We start from the raw sequence: 16,163 nt of genomic DNA on the forward strand, positions 1-16,163 counted from the left end.
TATATAAAACTGAATTACGACCTTTTATGATGTTTTTCCACAAAACCGATCGAAAGTTTCGAAAGAATTCATATAAACTACAATTTAGACGTATTTCCTTGAGATTTTTTTTTGTTTCATTTGTCGTTCGCATTCATTGTGATTTCATTGGAAGTTTTTGTTGTTGACAGCGAACCCGCAGGTAAGTTGTCTATCCGATAGAATAATTTGATTTAAGATGTAAGATATTCATGTGATTCATTATTTAAACAAATAAACAAGTTTTGTCACAGTAAGTACACTTATTTTGAAAATGGGTTGGAATTATCAAAACTGCTAGACATATATTCCCCCATAAAACCTGATATTTCACGGTAAAAAATGTACAAAAAAATTGCCACCCCTCATTACTGGACTTTGCCACATCACATCTCTGAAAAATGCTAGGCAGATTCACATAGTTTGCAAATAATTTTTTAATACCCCGATGATGTTAAAAAGTTACTCAAATAAAACTGAATAAAACGTACTGGTATTTATATATATCATTACACGACTGCTAGCTTAAGTCCTTCATCGCGGATTTATATACTTAATTTTACTTAATTTTTAAATAATGTTTACGCGAAACTGAATTAAGTTATTTTGTTATCTTATCCTTACATATACACTGATTGTTGCATATGGATTGGAATTATCAAAACTGCCAGCTATATTTTTTCACCATAAAACCTGATATTTCACGATCAAAAATGTACACAAAATTGCCACCCTTAATTTAAGCGTACTGGACTTTGCCACGTAACATAGTCAATATGAATACCAACTGGAGGGAGGCAAATTTCATGATGTGCTCTAGCTTAATTGACATTGCTAATGATACAAAAAAAAGCCTTTCAATCAATATCGATTTAATATGCAGGAATGAAAGAAATAATATGCATATGCACGAATAAGTTATATATAGGATACTATCCAATTGATGTTGTCAGAGTAAATTGAAGATTGCCGTAAAGGGATTTAAAGGATATGATAAATACAAGGTACACATAATAACAAAAATCTTGGAGTGACAAATGACATTTTTTTGCCATTTTTCTCAAAAGAAAGAGAGAAGGAAAATATTTATAAATCATTGACTCATGGTCGACCCTACTTTGTGATTTGCTATTTGTTTATCTATATTGAAATAAATTGTCATCTTATGATAGAGTTGCTTTGCATTTATAATACAACACTTTTACCTGGAATTTATATAGTTATTCCAACTGGGAATTTACCAAGAGATGTATGTATGGGGGGGGGTTATAATGTACACCAATATCAAATTCATTTATCTAAGGAATTGCAATGTTTTTGGATTATTGTATTGCATAACTCATTCTCATTTTGAATTTCGTGTTTCCGTACTGTTAGGTTATAGTGGTAGTTTAGTTTCTCATTTTGAATTTCATTTTGAATTTTGTATTGTGTTTCCAGTTTTGGTGGTACATGAAAGAAATGGAAAAACTTTGAAATATACCAGCGCCACCTGCTGGATCACCGCAGTTGCGCCCCTTTCATTTACGTAATACTCAACCAATGAAATAGCTCGTATCACTGATCTATGGGTTGAGAAAATGGCGGCGTCCTTTGAACAACAGGTTGTATGTGACAGATTTAAAATACCACAGCTTAGATCTTCACAGATACGAGCAATAGAGTCCATTAATGCAGGGAAAGATGTTTTTGTTGGTACGAGAACAGGAAGTGGAAAATCATTAGCTTATGAAAGCTTTCCATTGCTTAACGAAGGGAAAATGGTTCTGGTTGTTGCGCCACTTGTTAGCATCATGCACGACCAATGTCGACGTTTAAACGAACTAGGATTTAAGGCCACATATATAGGCAAGAACACCGACGACAACGACAACATCTTAGCCGGACACTACGATTTTATATTCAGCAACGCAGAGCACGTAGTGGAGGATACAATTTGGCGAACGATGCTCGGACAGGACCCCTATCAGAGCAAACTTGGTTTGATAGTTGTGGACGAAGCGCATACCGTAATGAAATGGTAAGATCGCTGGAATGGTACACTTTGAGTATATACGAAACAGAATTTTCATTTGACAACGTAAACTAACAATAATTGTCATGACAAAAGTTGAGGTGCTTAATAGAAACTGACATTTTTATGTATTTCTTTCTACTGCTCATTATCTCTATTTAAACATGAAAACAATGATTTATAAGCGAGAAGGATAAATCAGTCTCCCAACTAAATACCATGTAAGACGCCTATGAGCCGTGAATAAAAAAAATTCTCAAGAAACACTTTTTTGTCTGACACCCGCAAGCTACATCAAAGGTTACGCCAAAGTAAAATAATTTGTTGCCCAACATCATGGTCAGTGCACAAACACAAAAGCCCTGCAACGTATACGTCGAAAACGTTGAGTGACAAATCATTCACACTTAAAAATACTTGATGAATGAAATGAAAACGGGAAACGTCGACCCTAAAAACAAACATATTTTAAAAGAAGAAAAACAATTGCTGAATGTACCTGTTATATTAATGATAATTTCATTTTATTTTAATAGGGGCAAAAGTACAGCTGAGAAGGAAGGAACTTTTCGCAGTAGTTTTGCAAGGGTTGGAGAATTAAGATCTGTGTGCGACAACAGGGTACCAATTCTTGCTCTGACAGCAACTGCAGGACCAACGGACAGAAGAAAAATAATGAGAAGTCTGTGCTTCAAAGTACACTCGGATGTTGTTTTGGATTCACCAGATAGATCAAACATAAAGATCACCACAGTCTGCATCCCCAACAATGACAACCTGTCAGAGGTGTTTAAATTTTTGATCAATGACTTCAACAGCCAAAAAGGAGAATTACCCAGACATGTCATCTTTTGTGAAAGCATTGCAAATGTTTCCAAAGTGTACTTAACTTTCCTCAAACATTCTGGACAACATCGTGATCATTTTCAAATGTATCATAGCAAAACAAATGAGAAAATTAAGGAAGAAATCAGAAAGGACATGGCAGAAAATGGTAAAATTCGAATACTTATATGTACCAATTCTGCTGGTATGGGTGTTAATTTCTATGGTGTAAATGACATTATTCATTATGGGTTGCCTAGAGAAATGGACACTTTTGTGCAGCAAATGGGTCGAGCTGGCCGTGAGGGAAGTTACAGTAAAGAACTGGTATTGTATAAGATGCATAAAGGACACCTGAGTAAAGTGGAGAGTGATTTGGTAAAACTTATCAAAGATGACACAACATGCAGACATAAAACCCTTTGTGACTCTTATGCATCTGAACATGTATCCATTTCACCAAAACATAAATGCTGTGATGTCTGCGAAAAGCATTGTGATTGCAAAGAGGAGTCTTGTCCTGACATACATGCAGCATATGTACGCCATGATGCCGAGGAATTCGAAGATACCAATGAATTAGAGCGTGAAGTCACTAATGAAGACAGACGTTTGTTAAAACACAAACTGTCAGTGTTGAAGTTCACACTTGAATCCAATCTAAGTAATATTGTGATGAGATCAGAAATTCTACATGGTATTACAGACCAAGTTATTGACAGTATTGTCTTAAACTGTCCAAGAATTTTTTCAACATCTGATATTTTGAAAATGTACCCAGTATGGTCTTATGAAATAGCTGTACAGATAATGCAAGTAATAAATACTGTTACTGGTGACACAGAAATGTATGACATGCTCTCGGACAGTGATGTAGTTCCAAATGATGACTCGGAATAATAACAGGAAGCTAAATGTCAGACTGTATAATATAATTTATTTTTGTGTTTGCAAAAGGATATAGTGGTTACATAAATTTGGTAGTTGAAAACTTTTTCCAACTGGATATTTGTGTTAAAGTTCTGAACGGCACAGCTTAAAACTTTTATTAAATTAAGAATATCATTAATAGATCAAGAGTTTACAATGTTATTGATGTACCTACATATTGTTTCATTAACCGTAATTTACGTCTTACTTATAATGCATTTGAATGAATAAATTATTTTTTGTAAATTAATTATGCTGGAATAAATTAAATTTACTGTTAACTTAATCTTGTTTCATTATTTACAAGAAAAAATCCCATAGCGGTCTTGGTGATCACCAAAGATAGATGTATGCTCTGTTTTTCAAACTTCAACTATCAAATAAAAGATGGAAGTCATGTAGTTGACTGATTGGTCTTAAAAAGAAGTAAGCACAATTATGGCCCAAGGGGAACCTACATATGGAATTTGAGACAAGATCTGTGCAGTACTTTTTGAGAAATAACAAACTTTATCTATCAAATCAAAGATAGCTGCCTGGTTGCCCTCTTTTTAATTGTTGACCAATCGGTTCCATAATGTAATATATGTATATATGACTAAATAAGGCTCTAAGGAACCTACATTTGAAATTTGAGAAAGATTCATTCAGAATGTAGCAGTAACAATAATTGTTAACATAAGGATGGACCACGGACTAAAGGTTATTTGAAAAGCCCATGACCACTATCTAGACGATGGTGAGCTAATATAATAAAAGTCAAGACATTACTTGTTAAATAGGTTTTCTCATTACAATTGCCCTCTGCTAATTATAAGTGCTGTTCCCTGCAAACTTTTATATAATGACCTTGACAAGATAATAATAAAACACCAATATAGCCCCAATTCCTTTCAATGAACAAATTGAAGTGAAAAGCCCAGACATTTATTTCTAATAAATAACAAGATATTTATTTTTTACTCTTCACAAAATAAAAATACATATTGCACTTTGATGTAACAAATAATGACATAAAGCTTAGCTTGTGCAGCTGCTGACAATATATTATTAGTATATATAAATAGCAAGTGATAATGACATCCCTGAAATATCACAGATATTTCTGTTTTATATTTGTGACATGTTTTATCAAATCATTGCCTAGAACTAAACCAATTTATGGAAAGTAATAAGAGCCAACATGAAGACCACCCATCACACCACTTTTGCTCTAGATCTGTAGTTAAAGAAAATATCAAACTGTCATGAAGCCTCTTCAAAGTCAAAATCTGCATAAATATTTTAAATCCAATAAGTAATTACGTAAGTGTTTAAAATATACTTCTGCTACAGTCATGGAATGTAAATGAACTCTTAATACACTTCTTCTATATAGACACAGTCATGGAATGTAAATAAACTCTTAGTACACTTCTTCTATATCAACACAGTCATGTAATGTAAATGAACTCTTAATACACTTCTTCTATATAGACACAGTCATGGAATGTAAATGAACTCTTAATACACTTCTTCTATATAGACACAGTCATGGAATGTAAATAAACTCTTAGTACACTTCTTCTATATAGACACAGTCATGGAATGTAAATAAACTCTTAGTACACTTCTTCTATATCAACACAGTCATGTAATGTAAATGAACTCTTAATACACTTCTATATAGACACAGTCACGGAATGTAAATGAACTCTTAATACACTTCTTCTATATAGACACAGTCATGGAATGTAAATAAACTCTTAGTACACTTCTATATATATAGACACAGTCATGGAATGTAAATGAACTCTTAATTAGTACACTTCTTCTATATAGACACAGTCATGTAATGTAAATGAACTCTTAATACACTTCTTCTATATCAACACAGTCATGTAATGTAAATGAACTCTTAATACACTTCTTCTATATAGACACAGTCATGGAATGTAAATGACCTCTTAATACACTTCTTCTATATAGACACAGTCATGGAATGTAAATAAACTCTTAGTACACTTCTTCTATATAGACAAAGTCATGGAATGTAAATAAACTCTTAGTACACTTCTTCTATATAGACACAGTCATGGAATGTAAATAAACTCTTAGTACACTTCTTCTATATCAACACAGTCATGTAATGTAAATGAACTCTTAATACACTTCTATATAGACACAGTCATGGAATGTAAATGAACTCTTAATACACTTCTTCTATATAGACACAGTCATGGAATGTAAATAAACTCTTAGTACACTTCTATATAGACACAGTCATGGAATGTAAATGAACTCTTAATACACTTCTTCTATATAGACACAGTCATGTAATGTAAACGAACTCTTAATACACTTCCTCGGCAGACACAGTCATGGAATATCTGGAACTAGTGCCTTTCTTCCATAGACAGTCTTTCTTTGGCTTGTGTCACCCAAGAATGAAAATCGTTAATTTTCACCCTAGCATAGATGTCTTTGAATCCGCGATATGTATTGAATTCACATCCAGGAATGTTCTCCATAATACCAGCTTTGATGAGCTTGTCAGCCATCAGGAAAACATCTCCTGCTTTTGAAACTTTAGGGCGCTTTCTTCCAGACTTTTTGGCTTGACCTTGCTTTGCAATGTTTTGTTTTATTGCGTCTTGAACTTGCAAAGCCAGTGCGGCTTTCCTGGCACTTTCATATGTGGCATTTGACCCCTGTGTCTGGATTTTTTTCTTTATTCTCTGCACCTGTATTTCCACCAGGTTGTCATTGGGGATGTTGTTGCCTATGCCACCTTGCAAATTAGATGTGCAGTTCCATTTATACTCAAAGGCCATTTTTGGAGAAAGAATTCCGTAGATGTAAGCCAGGAAGTTGAACAGCCAAACTTGATACTTTGTGTGTCTCCCAACATGGGATAGTAATAGTTGGAACTTGGCTGTTGCAGCTATCCTGTCACCATCTGCCATTTTATAAGCATCTTCAATGTCGCGCAACAACAAAGCACATTTCATATATGATGATCTGTAGATGGCAATATGGTCCGGTGACTGGACATCCTGGTTGTCAACACCAAATAACCAATCATGCTCCTTGCTCAGATGTCGTTTTAAGAAACCTTCCTTTTTGTACACTTTGTTGCATTCTATGCATTGATACCTGTTTATTACAGGATCGAACATGTCTTTCAGTGCATCATTTTGAGCATCAAGTTCTGAATACTGTGCATTCATCACTTCCATGTCTGAAATTATAAATATTTAAATCCTACAAAATTATCAACAGAACATATTTATACAAACGTACATAAAAATAAATTAAGTACATGTCTGTCAATCTGATATGACATTTCATAAATAAATCATAATATTTCATAAACACAAAAACTTTACAAATCGATAAACTCTTAATGAGACTTAGAAATTTACCAAGTTTAAAGAAAATAATTTAGCATTTGCTGCATTTACTTTATGGAGACAAATTAAAGGTTAAGAGTGATACTGAGACAGACTGCTGTTGACAGAAGGAAAATTAACTCTTAATACACTTCTTAAAAAAAATTATACATCATAACATGAAAATATTGATAGAATTATCTTTTTAAATAATGATATATATATGTTTAATTACTAATTTTAACTTTTGAAAATTAAAAAAAAAAATACACTCAACTGTTTTCTATTTGGATGTATTTGCACAATATATCTTTCGATATTTGATGAAGGAACTGGTATCTAGAATGGTTATCCAAACCAGCAAAGAAGGGTTGTTTCCTGTTTGGCTCATCATCCTTCTCCTTTTGACCCAGAAGATGCATGCAGGCTGCCACAATATAGGAGTCGAGAGTGTCATCCATAAATGCGAAATGAGCTCTGTAATAAAACAACACATAAATAAAAAAACATTTGAACATTGTAAGATATTTCAGGACAATAAATTGTCAAATTATAGATGGAATAATGAAAAAATCTTCATGTAAGTTACTATAACTTATTGCAGTTTCAAGTGCAATAAAGGTATTATACAATTTGGAAAGAAATAAAGCCTTGTATGGAACCCTGTCAGGTAAGACTGACATTATTTGTCATTCCGGATCGTTTCTCAGTCATACACTCTAAACATACAATATAACACATTCTTTAATTACCTGTACTTGTCAATCACATTCTCTGCGCCTTGAACATCAATGCGGTTTATGACATTACTAAGGTTTGCAAGAGTTCCTTCATCAGCTGCTGATGACTTGTTATAAAACAGCTGGTAAATCAACTGAAATACGAATGCAAAATAAATAAAATTTCATTCATAACCAACACTTGTATAATAGCAAAACATTCAAACTATAGGTATTAGAAATAGATATAAAACTAGTAGATATTTAACTATCACTGAACTGAAATATGTTATCATTGATATTGAGCTTTCCCTTTATGAATTTGACTTTATTATATAGCACATATAAAAATGTACATGTACTTGGAAATTTTAACACATTAAGATCATGATATATGATAGTTTTCTGGCTGGATAAGTGTTACTAGTTAGTATTGTCAACACATTCAGTAATATCTATATTATCTAAGAATGAAATGTTTTAGTGAAACATAAAGATGGCCTTTGGCATAGGCCTTCAAACACCATGCAAGATAATTTAAAATTAACCCCAAGTAGAAGTATCCTTTAATTTACTAGCTACGTGATGACATTATATAAAGACACATTTATTATGACATGTATTGTGATACATTTCATGCAATACAATATATGTACCACAATACATTTTTCCCGACTGATACATTGAATTATCAAATTAATGAAAATAGGATAGTTTAAGTAAAACAAAAAAGGGAAATATCATTATTTCACAATGGTTAAATAACATGTACCCATACAAATTAAACTGGTGATATTTTTCCATTTCATTGCAGCGCTCTTGCTAGGTGATACATCAAATCACTTACTCTAAAAATCAATTTAATTTAAACATTTTAACTGATATTTATCCATAACTTTATAATGAGCTTGTACCATGAATTATTTCAATTAGGTAACCAACATGTACAGATGTTTTGGAAATAAACTCAACATATATACTATATTTGGTTTTCATCTGACCAATGAAGTTCCCATTCATGAAAATGCATGTATGACAAACCAGTTTTGTGAATGTTATAATTACCACAAGGTAAAATATCAATGAGTAATGATTATGAAGATCAAGGTCGTTTATTAGAAAGACTTTGATATTACTTCATCTTCGTGCAGGATCAATCTGAAATAATATCAGATCTAACCGACTTTTCAGCTATATAGCAGAATTTGTTTGAAAGATATTAACCATTTTTCACTTCAATGAGCTAGAATAAAGGCAAGTTATTATTATGAACAAACTTCAGTGTTCTTTGTTACAGCGTAAGCTCAGGATCACTTGCCATATTGGCAGGTGACAATGGTAACAAAACTAATTTCATTCAAAACTACATCTAGCTACTGAAAAATGTAAACTTGAATAACATGCCTTGAAACTTGAAACTTGAACAATGAACTGATTCAACTTCAACAGGATTACCAAAAGGAGATTCATCATCCTATGAAGTCCCTCAGGCCTATGCACAACTCCTGCAAGTTTCTCAAAATCGCTTGGACTGTTAAGCATTGCTAACTGAGCCCAGTATGCTCTCTCATTAGTGAGCACATCTCCACCGAACACTTTCTTTTTTATAACAGAGGATTCAGAGTCACGTGGAATATATCTGTTATGAATATACTCCAAGATACTAATCATGTCTTCTGTTTTGTTCTCGCTTTTGTCTAATACATCTAAGATTGCATAATTTGATTTCTCAGATGATTCCTTTATGAATGGATGTTCAAGATACTTCGGTACACAGCATTCATATTTCTTCAGACAATCTACATGTTTGACCAAAACCCTCATGATGTGAAAGATAAATCTTTCTTTTAATGACTGACAGTCTTCCAAGCTTGGAATAAAGCTGGAGTTTTCTAGCTTGGTGATGTCAGGTGCATCATCAGAAAGATCTGGATTTGAAATCCGCTTTTCAACACCAACAAGCAAAAACCAGTGCCAACTCTGACGACGCTTATCTTTAGTCATCTGAGATGTACTCCTGCTAATGTCTAAGTTATCCCCAATGATATCACTGGATTTGACCATACCATTTGACTTTGTCACAGCTGTGATGTCGGTCTGCTTCTCCACACGATGACTAACAGGATCTGAATCATAGATTAAGTTTTAAAATACATGTAATGTAAAAATAAATGTTTTAAGATATTGAATAGATTTTCTATTAGTCCGTGTAATTGTTTTGTGATTCATCATAAAATCAACATACACTATAACATATCTTAATTTCATAAATATAAATTGGATATAGATCCAGTATACAATATACATTACAAAGTAAAATGGATGTATAATTACCAGAAAATATATATTAATAAGTGAAATAATGAATGATGTGGAGTTACTTACCATTGCTTTCCAGCAAGGTTTTCTCCTTGACTAACAAGTCTTCAATGTTTTCCTTTTGGTGATCCAGTATCTGGGATTTCATTTTTGACATTGCTGATGTTGAGACACATACTCCCAGTCGGTTTAGCACTGTAATACACTAAATGGGTACAGCATGTCTTAAACAATGAATTAGAAGTTTGGAAACATTCCAGTATATATCTCTCATTTCCAAAACTAGTATTTCAGTTTTTAAAGGTATAAAATTGGCAAATGTATGAGTTCTTCATGTAACTAATATATCAAATTGTAAAATGGTGGTGTTAAAATTGTTTACAATTAACTTACCTCATCAGTAGCACCACAGTGATCAAGAACCTGTCCAATAACGTGTTGGAATGTTGTCATATGCGTGTTTTGAAACTTCAGAATGAGGGCTGACACCACTGCCTCTCCAACTGCAGAGTTTTTCACAAGTGTTGATATTACACTGTGGAAAAATGGTGCCCATATCTTTACTTCAGTGTTGGCAGATTCAAATGAGAATTTTGTTAGATTCCTGTGATTAATTTGCCTAAAGAGCGACATATTGAGACTTGAGGTTAATTTAGATATTTCCCTTTTTATGTCCTGAAGTACACATTTTCTAATTGGTCCTTGGAGTGCTGTGTATATAGATTTTGCTGCTCCCGGCTTTCCATGTATGATGCCCTTTATCATTGTGACTGAACTCTTTTCCTTCATAACCTTCGTCCTTATTTTGTCTTTGATTCTGTACAAAACCTGCAATATGTATGGATATCAAAATTAATCGACATGGACACTATATATATATGGAGAATTTTACACAGTTTCACTTATGAGATGATCAATATGCCACATGAACAACTGAGAAAACACTCATTTTGCAATTATAAATATTGTGTACTTCTTAAGTCATTTACATTAGTTATGTATATTCATATAAACTATTAGAAAATATACTTTGTTTATTAATTATTACTATGTTCTTCATTCTCTATTTGTATATGTCTATGTATATGTGATTTTTTTTTTTACATTTACCCCCAATAATTGTCTAGTTATATATATAGTGTGTTACTTTCTTACCTTGACCTTTGATGGAGTGAACAATTTCACTTTCACACTACTTGATGGTGGTTTTGACCGTTTAGGTGAGGCGGTGGTCTGTGATTCTGTGGCAGCTGTCAACGTTTCACTTTGTTGAGGCTGTTCAGACAGCTTTGAAACCGACCGTTGAGGCGTTCTCCATAAAGCCTTTTTTGATTTCCTGGGAGTTGGTGTATGCTGTTGAGGTTTTGGTCGTTTTAAACTTTTTGGGGTGGCCATTAGACTTTGGGGCATACTACTTATGTACCTGTCTCTCAACTCCGACACTAGTTTGTTCTTATCTTCCCTCAATGAATCTAATTTTGTGACCAAATCGAAGTCTATTTTGGCTAATCTGTTCAATTTAGTAAAACAACTGCCGCACACGTATTTACTTTTACCGTCTGTTTCGAGGGCTACATACCCAATCACTTGACTAAGCTGGTCTAATATGTGAAAAGACGGGCTAAATATCAACCTCCTAGACTTCGCTGGAAGCTGGTTGTGGCAGACACGACATGCCTCCACGGGCGCCGCCATCTTTATTGTTGACATATAGTACGCGCGGTTTGATTGGTCGCTTGAACCTAGCCGCATCCAATCAGAATTTGAAAGCGGGAACTTCAATTTTCTTAACGAGATAATGCCAAGGGTAAAAGCAGAGTATAGAAATAGATATAAAACTAGTAGATATTTAACTATCACTGAACTGAAATATGTTATCATTGATATTGAGCTTTCCCTTTATGAATTTGACTTTATTATATAGCACATATAAAAATGTACATGTACTTGGAAATTTTAACACATTAAAATCATGATATATAATAGTTTTCTGGCTGGATAAGTGTTACTAGTTAGTATTGGCAACACATGCAGTAATATCTATATTATCTAAGAATGAAATGTTTTAGTGAAACATAAAGATGGCATTTGGCATAGGCCTTCAAACACCATGCAAGATAATTAAAATTAACCCCCAGTAGAAGTATCCTTTAATTTTACAAGCTACGTGATGACATTATATAAAAAGACACATTTATTATGACATGTATTGTGATACATTTCATGCAATACAATATATGTACCACAATACATTTTTCCCGACTGATACATTGAATTATCAAATTAATTGAAAATAGGATAGTTTAAGTAAAACAAAAAAGGGAAATATCATTATTTCACAATGGTTAAATAACATGTACCCATACAAATTAAACTAGTGATATTTTTTCCATTTCATTGCAGCGCTCTTGCTAGGTGATACATTAAATCACTTACTCTAAAAATCAATTTAATTTAAACATTTTAACTGATATTTATCCATAACTTTATAATGAGCTTGTACCATGAATTATTTCAATTAGGTAACCAACATGTACAGATGTTTTGGAAATAAACTCAACATATATACTATATTTGGTTTTCATCTGACCAATGAAGTTCCCATTCATGAAAATGCATGTATGACAAACCAGTTTTTGTGAATGTTATAATTACCACAAGGTAAAATATCAATGAGTAATGATTATGAAGATCAAGGTCGTTTATTAGAAAGACTTTGATATTACTTCATCTTCGTGCAGGATCAATCTGAAATAATATCAGATCTAACCGACTTTTCAGCTATATAGCAGAATTTGTTTGAAAGGTATTAACCATTTTTCACTTCAATGAGCTAGAATAAAGGCAAGTTCATTATTATGAACAAACTTCAGTGTTCTCTGTTACAGCGTAAGCTCGGGATCACTTGCCATATTGGCAGGTGACAATGGTAACAAAACTAATTTCATTCAAAACTACATCTAGCTACTGAAAAATGTAAACTTGAATAACATGCCTTGAAACTTGAAACTTGAACAATGAACTGATTCAACTTCAACAGGATTACCAAAAGGAGATTCATCATCCTATGAAGTCCCTCAGGCCTATGCACAACTCCTGCAAGTTTCTCAAAATCGCTTGGACTGTTAAGCATTGCTAACTGAGCCCAGTATGCTCTCTCATTAGTGAGCACATCTCCACCGAACACTTTCTTTTTTATAACAGAGGATTCAGAGTCACGTGGAATATATCTGTTATGAATATACTCCAAGATACTAATCATGTCTTCTGTTTTGTTCTCGCTTTTGTCTAATACATCTAAGATTGCATAATTTGATTTCTCAGATGATTCCTTTATGAATGGGTGTTCAAGATACTTCGGTACACAGCATTCATATTTCTTCAGACAATCTACATGTTTGACCAAAACCCTCATGATGTGAAAGATAAATCTTTCTTCTAATGACTGACATTCTTCCAAGCTTGGAATAAAGCTGGAGTTTTCTAGCTGGGTGATGTCAGGTGCATCATCAGAAAGATCTGATGAAATCCGCACTTTAGATCTGAGATTGACCATACCATTTGACTTTGTCACAGCTGTGATGTCGGTCTGCTTCTCCACACGATGACTAACAGGATCTGAATCATAGATTAAGTTTTAAAATACATGTAATGTAAAAATAAATGTTTTAAGATATTGAATAGATTTTCTATTAGTCTGTGTAATTGTTTTGTGATTCATCATAAAATCAACATACACTATAACATATCTTAATTTCATAAATATAAATTGGATATAGATCCAGTATACAATATACATTACAAAGTAAAATGGATGTATAATTACCAGAAAATATATATTAATAAGTGAAATAATGAATAATGTGGAGTTACTTACCATTGCTTTCCAGCAAGGTTTTCTCCTTGACTAACAAGTCTTCAATGTGTTCCTTTTGGTGATCCAGTATCTGGGATTTCATTTTTGACATTGCTGATGTTGAGACACATACTCCCTGTCGGTTTAGCACTGTAATACACTAAATGGGTACAGCATGTCTTAAACAATGAATTAGAAGTTTGGAAACATTCCAGTATATATCTCTCATTTCCAAAACTAGTATTTCAGTTTTTAAAGGTATAAAATTGGCAAATGTATGAGTTCTTCATGTAACTAATATATCAAATTGTAAAATGGTGGTGTTAAAATTGTTTACAATTAACTTACCTCATCAGTAGCACCACAGTGATCAAGAACCTGTCCAATAACGTGTTGGAATGTTGTCATATGCGTGTTTTGAAACTTCAGAATGAGGGCTGACACCACTGCCTCTCCAACTGCAGAGTTTTTCACAAGTGTTGATATTACACTGTGGAAAAATGGTGCCCATATCTTTACTTCAGTGTTGGCAGATTCAAATGAGAATTTTGTTAGATTCCTGTGATTAATTTGCCTAAAGAGCGACATATTGAGACTTGAGGTTAATTTAGATATTTCCCTTTTTATGTCCTGAAGTACACATTTTCTAATTGGTCCTTGGAGTGCTGTGTATATAGATTTTGCTGCTCCCGGCTTTCCATGTATGATGCCCTTTATCATTGTGACTGAACTCTTTTCCTTCATAACCTTCGTCCTTATTTTGTCTTTGATTCTGTACAAAACCTGCAATATGTATGGATATCAAAATTAATCGACATGGACACTATATATATATGGAGAATTTTACACAGTTTCACTTATGAGATGATCAATATGCCACATGAACAACTGAGAAAACACTCATTTTGCAATTATAAATATTGTGTACTTCTTAAGTCATTTACATTAGTTATTATATATATATAAATCATATAAAATATACATGTTTATTAATTATTACTATGTTCTTCATTCTCTATTTGTATATGTCTATGTATATGTGATTTTTTTTTTTACATTTTTCCCAATAATTGTCTAGTTATATATATAGTGTGTTACTTTCTTACCTTGACCTTTGATGGAGTGAACAATTTCACTTTCACACTACTTGATGGTGGTTTTGACCGTTTAGGTGAGGCGGTGGTCTGTGATTCTATGGCAGCTGTCAACGTTTCACTTTGTTGAGGCTGTTCAGACAGCTTTGAAACCGACCGTTGAGGCGTTCTCCATAAAGCCTTTTTTGATTTCCTGGGAGTTGGTGTATGCTGTTGAGGTTTTGGTCGTTTTAAACTTTTTGGGGTGGCCATTAGACTTTGGGGCATACTACTTATGTACCTGTCTCTCAACTCCGACACTAGTTTGTTCTTATCTTCCCTCAATGAATCTAATTTTGTGACCAAATCGAAGTCTATTTTGGCTAATCTGTTCAATTTAGTAAAACAACTGCCGCACACGTATTTACTTTTACCGTCTGTTTCGAGGGCTACATACCCAATCACTTGACTAAGCTGGTCTAATATGTGAAAAGACGGGCTAAATATCGACCTCCTAGACTTCGCTGGAAGCTGGTTGTGGCAGACACGACATGCCTCCACGGGCGCCGCCATCTTTATTGTTGACATATAGTACGCGCGGTTTGATTGGTCGCTTGAACCTAGCCGCATCCAATCAGAATTTGAAAGCGGGAACTTCAATTTTCTAACGAGATATGCCAAGGGTAAAAGCAGAGTATCGGCTTATACCCTTGGCTAGCGAAGTTGAGGTGAATTTATCTTTGCTAAATATGTAGCTCTGTTTGTACTGTTTCCTTTGACCAATGAATCCATGCGTTCAGCATGTTTATTGTGTATTACTTGGTGACAAGCTTTAATTCTAAAGTTTCTAGATGATTTTTAATGCTTCATACTGATGAAAATTAATTTCTAAATTCCAAATTTAATCCCTAAATAAGCTCTAATTTTTTCTAATTTTTGTCCCTACAATTATTCCTTATTTTACACTGGATTTGAGCACATGTGTGTCCACGGGATGGATTTTCAGGCTGTCGGTGACATGGGTACGTGGCCATCAAA

The 16,163-nt window shown here is 33.5% G+C and overlaps 3 protein-coding genes across 4 annotated transcripts; 1 reads left to right on the forward strand and 2 right to left on the reverse strand.

Annotated features, from left to right (window-relative positions):
* Window positions 1-1,510: 1,510 nt before the first annotated feature.
* On the forward strand, window positions 1,511-4,001 carry LOC138332140 (ATP-dependent DNA helicase RecQ-like). Its single transcript, XM_069280122.1, has 2 exons — window positions 1,511-2,038; window positions 2,569-4,001. The coding sequence occupies exons 1-2, from the start codon at window positions 1,599-1,601 to the stop codon at window positions 3,755-3,757; spliced, it is 1,629 nt and encodes a 542-aa protein (XP_069136223.1). The 5' UTR covers window positions 1,511-1,598; the 3' UTR covers window positions 3,758-4,001.
* A 14-nt stretch (window positions 4,002-4,015) lies between these two features.
* On the reverse strand, window positions 4,016-11,973 carry LOC138332142 (uncharacterized). 2 transcript variants are annotated; one of them, XR_011209783.1, is made up of 6 exons: window positions 11,352-11,973; window positions 10,590-11,024; window positions 10,263-10,401; window positions 9,944-10,003; window positions 7,911-8,032; window positions 7,503-7,635 (listed from the first exon to the last, which is right to left on the reverse strand). XR_011209783.1 is itself a non-coding variant. In XM_069280123.1 (5 exons), the coding sequence occupies exons 2-5, from the start codon at window positions 9,944-9,946 to the stop codon at window positions 6,163-6,165; spliced, it is 1,170 nt and encodes a 389-aa protein (XP_069136224.1). In that variant the 5' UTR covers window positions 9,947-10,003; window positions 10,263-10,342; the 3' UTR covers window positions 4,016-6,162. The 2 variants fall into 2 exon arrangements, 1 of the variants encoding a protein (XP_069136224.1); XM_069280123.1 differs by lacking the exons at window positions 10,590-11,024; window positions 11,352-11,973 and adding an exon at window positions 4,016-7,007 and having other exon boundaries at window positions 7,436-7,635; window positions 10,263-10,342.
* A 962-nt stretch (window positions 11,974-12,935) lies between these two features.
* Window positions 12,936-15,828, reverse strand: LOC138331050 (uncharacterized). The gene is made up of 4 exons (XM_069278506.1): window positions 15,159-15,828; window positions 14,401-14,835; window positions 14,074-14,212; window positions 12,936-13,814 (listed from the first exon to the last, which is right to left on the reverse strand). The coding sequence occupies exons 1-4, from the start codon at window positions 15,753-15,755 to the stop codon at window positions 13,141-13,143; spliced, it is 1,845 nt and encodes a 614-aa protein (XP_069134607.1). The 5' UTR covers window positions 15,756-15,828; the 3' UTR covers window positions 12,936-13,140.
* Between the last annotated feature and the right edge of the window lie 335 nt (window positions 15,829-16,163).

This window comes from Argopecten irradians, chromosome 9 (assembly GCF_041381155.1).
Source record: "Argopecten irradians isolate NY chromosome 9, Ai_NY, whole genome shotgun sequence".
Classification (NCBI taxonomy): domain Eukaryota; kingdom Metazoa; phylum Mollusca; class Bivalvia; order Pectinida; family Pectinidae; genus Argopecten; species Argopecten irradians.

Excerpts from the sequence above, each read along its gene's own strand:
- LOC138332140 (XM_069280122.1), top strand. The coding sequence starts at position 1,599 with ATGGCGGCGTCCTTTGAACAACAGGTTGTATGTGACAGATTTAAAATA. Across the intron at positions 2,039-2,568 it reads GCGCATACCGTAATGAAATG|GGGCAAAAGTACAGCTGAGA; the intron begins GTAAGATCGCTG and ends TTATTTTAATAG.
- LOC138332142 (XM_069280123.1), bottom strand. Across the intron at positions 7,636-7,910 it reads AATGTGATTGACAAGTACAG|AGCTCATTTCGCATTTATGG; the intron begins GTAATTAAAGAA and ends GTTTTATTACAG. Across the intron at positions 7,008-7,435 it reads ATACATCCAAATAGAAAACA|ACATGGAAGTGATGAATGCA; the intron begins GTTGAGTGTATT and ends TTATAATTTCAG.
- LOC138331050 (XM_069278506.1), bottom strand. The coding sequence starts at position 15,755 with ATGCGGCTAGGTTCAAGCGACCAATCAAACCGCGCGTACTATATGTCA. Across the intron at positions 14,836-15,158 it reads TCACTCCATCAAAGGTCAAG|GTTTTGTACAGAATCAAAGA; the intron begins GTAAGAAAGTAA and ends TACATATTGCAG. Across the intron at positions 14,213-14,400 it reads ACTGTGGTGCTACTGATGAG|TGTATTACAGTGCTAAACCG; the intron begins GTAAGTTAATTG and ends GTACCCATTTAG.